The sequence below is a fragment of the Nematolebias whitei genome, chromosome 9, assembly GCF_014905685.2.
Source record: "Nematolebias whitei isolate Nwh7 chromosome 9, NemWhi1, whole genome shotgun sequence".
NCBI classification, from domain to species: Eukaryota; Metazoa; Chordata; class Actinopteri; order Cyprinodontiformes; family Rivulidae; genus Nematolebias; species Nematolebias whitei.
The window spans coordinates 42,003,852-42,009,543 of record NC_056506.1 but is presented as its reverse complement, the minus strand read 5'-3'; the positions used below and the strand labels follow the sequence as shown (position 1 = coordinate 42,009,543).

The following is a 5,692-nucleotide window of genomic DNA, read 5'->3' as shown; positions in this document are numbered from 1 at the left end:
CCCCCCCCCCCCACACACACACACACACACACACACACACAACATTCAGATAATACTTAATAAGCAAATCTTAGCTATTAAGCTTAAGGCTAAGTTCAGTTAAGTTTTTATTAGCAATATTATTTTATTAGTATTTTACTGCAAATTTGATCATACTTTTATTTTTATTAAACTCAGTTTTATTTCTTTTTATCGTATTTTTTATTTACGATGTAATTTTTGTTAAGCACTTTGCTCAGCTGTGGTTATTTTTAAATGTGCTATATAAATAAACTATGAATTGAATTGAAAAAGTTCTCCGGAGGACATTGATGGGTAATTCTGACTAAATTTAAAATGAGGCTTTGCAGCCATACAGCACCGTGGGAAGACATGGACATCAAAAATCAGAATCGGGAGCTGCATGAGGGTCAGTGTCTTGCCCAAGATCACTGAAATATGCTGAGAGAATCAAACTACCAACCTTCTGATTGCCAGATGACCACACTTCCTCCAAAGCCACAGCTGCTCTGTTTTATGACTTGTTCAGGGTCGTAATAGAACTAATTCTGTCAAACTTAATGTCCTACAAAAATATATTAAAATGCAGCAGAAGATGATTCAGTTCAGTTTGAGGCCACGGAAAAACCAGAGCATAAAACGGTTTTTAATCTTTTATTTCCAAAACATTTCTTTGGTAAACTTGGACAAAATAATTCAAAAGTTGAAACTCAACAGTGTTGTAGCTAACCTGAATGTAATATATCACCTGTGTTTTCAAACTTTTATTGTCATTATTGTAATTTATTAGGCAGATTAACAGACATAATAATATATTTCCCTGTTTATAATATTAGCAATTATTAATGTTTTAGCGTTAGCATGCAGCTTTTCCATCAAATTTACAACAAACACTATATGAGAAATGATGATGCTCATACTGGCAATGAATGGAACCAAACCTTTTCACTTTTTTTTTTGTATTACTTAGATTGAGAATAATATATATATATATATAAAATGCTAAATGTTGTGTTCATGCTGTGGATTTAGATTTAGCGGGCACAGTTTTAAAGAAAGATATATGTGGTTAAATGTAGCAGAAGAAGTGTATGTCTTCTTCCTGTGTGGAGATGTGGCTGCAGCTCACCCAGGTGTGCTGCGGTGAGTCTTGTTCAGAACGTGAAAGACTAACTTTAGGTCTGACAAAAACGCGTGCATCTTTTGTCCCCCTCTAAATAAAACGCATACATTCTCTAAAATGCGATATTTATTTTGCCTGCAAAGTGACAGTACATAAAGTAAATTATAGTACACTCTGTCATATGATTACAACTCTGAGGTATTCTATGCTCAAAATGAAACCATTACTGATAAAAACAGTAAAAACTGAAGTCACTTCATGCAGGAGTTAACCCTTTTCAGAATCTAGAAAATACAAAAAAAAAAAACAATTTATTAGCTTTTTCAGAATAAAGAACCAGTATGAAAACACTTCAACTGATCTCCCCCATTTTCTCAAGTGTGAAAAACTAAAAAGTTTCTTAAAACCGAGCTCACAAGAGCACGAGACTTATAAAGAAAAGCCACGAGCTGAGCTGAAGTCCGACCGCTTTGGTTACTGTGGCCTAGTTGAACAGTCGATCTTGACTCTCCGGGGCTTGCAGCACCATGATAGAAATCAAAAGTTTGTATTTGTCGTACAGCAACTGGCACAGAGCCACTTACTGTAAATGACTTAACTTTAGTTTTGATCACATCGAATCACACATGAACACATGTTTCAGCTATGTGCTTGCACGAGTTCATTGTAAAACCCTAAAAGTGAATAAACTCTGCATCGGGGTTTGAATAATTCTGCCAAATTTAGAGACTTGACTTGTGTTTGAGTTTGAGGGCGCGATAGCTCAGTGGTCGGTTTCGCAGTCTGGTTGAGACTATGGTTCGAGTCCAGGTTGTGTCACGAAGAGCATCTGGAATAAAACAATCGCCAAATCTTTCATATAAGTTTGCTCGCTGTGGGAACTCCTGCAGAAAAATGCAGCTGAAAGAACAACTTGTTTCATATTTCCAAATATTTAAGTTTATGTCGTATCAATTAATACGAGAGCTTTGGTTTTGTTCAGAGGTTTGCTTGCTTAAAAAAAAAATTGCATTTTTTATACACACAGAGAGTACCGTATTTTTTGGACTATAAGGTGCACTTAAAATCCTTTAATTGTTCTTAAAAATCGACAGTGAGCCTTATAATATGGTGCACCTTATGTATTAATTCTGGTTGTGTTTACTGACCTCAAACTGATTTTATGTGGTTTTTGTGAATGAGCTGAATAAAGTTTGGCTTATCTGACTGTTTTGTTTCATCTAATGCACCTTATAGTCTGAAAAATACGGTACATGATGCCATCTTTCATTCAACCGTTATTTGGACAAATCCCATTGAGCCTCGAGGGCTCATTTACAAGAGAGACCTGATTTCAACAAGAGTGACGACAACAGTGGACAACAACAACAACATAAAGGGGGCATACAGATTTTTTTTTTTTTACAAATTAAAATAAGATGGCAAAAAAAGCAGCAACAAACAGCTAGATTATAAGGTGAATGTAGAAAACTAAAACCAGGAACATGTCTGCATTGGTTCTTGCCAGGAGTCCAACAGATTCTTAAAGCCACTTAGAGAGGTCAAGGTCGGAGCTTCAGATCTTTTTGCAAGACATTCCAGGAAACAGGAGCGGAGTAGGAGAAGGCCCCTCTGCCAAGTTCAGTCCTCACTGAGGGAACACTGCAGGTAATAATGTCCTTTGCGGTTTTTCACTTATCGCGGGTCTTCAGGGTACGGATCCCTCATGATAATTGAGGGACTACTGTATTCACTAACATCCTGCCAGTATAAGACAAAATGTATTGCCTTTCACTTGAAAATAAATCATTGAACATGTTTTTTTTTTAATCAAAAAGCAAGAAAGGGTTAATATTGTATCATATGAAATATGAAACAAACACACTTTTTGCCTTTTTACTTCACTTTTTTTTCTCCAGGCTGTTGCATGGTCATAATGTCAGCCTGCAGTCAAGCCAACTCAGCAGAGGAATGTAGGTTAGAGAGCTCTCTTTGGATATTCAGCGGACTAATGCTACGAGCAAAGTTGGCACAACTCAACCCCAACTGGATTAGACTGGCTGAGATTTAAGATGTTCCCTTATGAATGTTGGTTCAAAATAAGGAGGAGACAGATGATTAATTTTTCCGCTTTACAAGCGTTCTTGGGGACCATCCAACCCAATCACCCTGTCCAACCTGCAGACAGTCCGTATTTTTATACTGAAGGGTACCGTATTTTTTGGACTATAAGGCGCACTGGATTATAAAGCGCATTAAGCAAAACAAAAGAGTCAGAGAAGTCAAACTTTATTCAACTCATTCACAATTACTTTCAATATTGTTCAGTTGTACCACATAAAATCAGGTTGAGGTCAATAAACACAAACATAATTAATACATAAGGCGCACTGGATTATAATTAAATTATATATATTATTTCTCAGTGACACTGATAAAAAAGAAATACTGAGTATTGTAAAAAATCTTGCAGATAAAAGATCAAAAGACTGGATGGACATGGACATGATGTTTGTAAAGGATATAATGAGTTATGTAATTGAACCATTTACATATATACAGGTATATGTAATTTATATTTTTCAACAGGAAAATTTCCAGAAAATATGAAAATAGCAAAGAGAATTCTTCTTTATAAGAATGGTGAGAAATGTGTGTTCACTAAATGCAGAACAATATCCTTGTTGTCACAATTTTCAAAAATATTAGAGAAATTATTTGTAACCAGATTAAATCGATTCATAGATAAACTGAATACTTTAAGTAATAGTCAATATGGGTTTAGAGCAAATAATTCAACATCAATGGCTCTCATGGAACTAATAGAAGAGATAACAACTGCTGTTGATCAAAAACAGTAAAGTGTTGGTGTTTTTGTTGATTTAAAAAAGACCTTCGACACTATTGACCACACCATCTCCTTGACAAACTGAATAAATATGGCATTAGGGGATTAGCAGTGGGTATCCAGTTATTTGAATAATAGGAGACAGTTTGTACAGGTAAACAATGTAAAATCAGAATTTTGTGTAAATGGATGTGGAGTTCCTCAGGGCTCTGTGTTGGGACCAAATTTGTTTATTTTGTATGTGAATGCTCTTGTTTGTGTGTCAGGGCTTTTGAAGTGTGTTTTATTTGCAGATGATACCACATTTTTTTGTTCGGGTGAAGATATTGAACGGATGTTATAAATTATACATTACTGTATAAAGTAAAAGAGTTTTTGAATGACAAAGCTTTGTATATATTATATAATGTAATGATTGTTCCAAATTGAATCTATTGTATTGAAGTTTTGGGAAAAGCATGTTAATCAATTACAAACCTTATTTTTATTTTACAAAAAAGAGCTATAAGAATTATTAGTAGGAAGTGCTATGGTCACCCAACAAATATATTATTTCATCAATTGAAATTATTAAAATTTTATGATTTGGTTGAATATAGTATTTTACAAGTCATGTATAAAGCTCATAAAAAATATTACCCTCAAATATTCAATTGAAATTTGTTAAAAAAAAGAGAGTCATTATAATCTTAAGGGAATGGAAATGTTTGTAAAACCTCCATTTAGAACTAATCTGAAGGAGCGCTGCGTTGCTTTGATATCACCATAAAATTTTCTAAAACAATTTATATGTTTAAAAATATGATTAAGGTAAAATTGATGGGAAAGTATGATACCATATGAAGGATTCCTGATGGTTTTTGTTTTCGATTTGGGGGTTGTTCAGGCCTAAGTTGTTGTTTGTTTGTAGTTATTTTTTTTATTTTTTTTAAATAAGGGGCAAATATTATAAGAATTTTGTTCTTCTTTCTGCACCCTGCATTGTTTGTTCTTTATGATGAATTTGTTTTGTTTATTTCTTTCTTTTAATTGAATGAATAAATGAATAAATAAAGTGCGCCTTATAGTCCAAAAAATACGGTAATCTTTTCACCCCAGAAGCTTGTTTGTTTGGTGGATAACCAGCGAACATGACTGAGATTATGCAGCCCAGCTTGGATGTACGGTACATATTTGCAGGCAGCACCTCGTCTGTGGGATTATCAGCAGCAGCCAGATTAACTGGAAGCTTCTTTAGAACACAACAAACTGAACTGATAGAGAAGAAAGTCAGCTGTAGAAATGCACACAATAAGAGTTCTCAAACACTTTTGACCTTTGCCTACTTCCTGCATGGAAGAGAATTTAATAGTTTTAACTAATTATTTGGCATAATATTTGCCATAAATGTTAAATAAACATGGTCTTTTGCTCAGTGGATTGTCTCTAATTGCTCAGACGTCATGATGATCTGTGATATAGTTGTGCTCCAGATGTTCTTGACTAAGTTAAATTTGGGAACCAGGTTGTGACAGAGCCGACTTCAGAGGGGTTAGTTTTGACTCTTGCGCTGTGAGCAATAGATTAGCAGGGCAGAAAGCACTACAAACCCACTGACCCAGTCACGCTGTGCAGGTACACACACTAAAACCAGCTTCAACAACAGCACAGCAACATCAAGAAGTAAGATTAATGCTTCCAGAAAGAAAACCACACTGTAAAAATTGTGGCCCTGCTTAAATTAAAAAAATTGATGTCCATTT

The 5,692-nt window shown here is 34.7% G+C and overlaps 1 protein-coding gene across 1 annotated transcript in view; it reads right to left on the bottom strand.

Annotated features, from left to right (window-relative positions):
• LOC119414281 (guanine nucleotide exchange factor VAV3-like) overlaps window positions 1-5,692 on the bottom strand; it is an 81,399-nt gene that overhangs the window by 61,803 nt on the left and 13,904 nt on the right. The window contains exon 4 of the mRNA XM_037681375.1: window positions 5,044-5,141. Within this exon, the coding sequence (XP_037537303.1) occupies window positions 5,044-5,141 (98 nt within the window). The remainder of the gene's footprint in view (window positions 1-5,043; window positions 5,142-5,692) is intronic.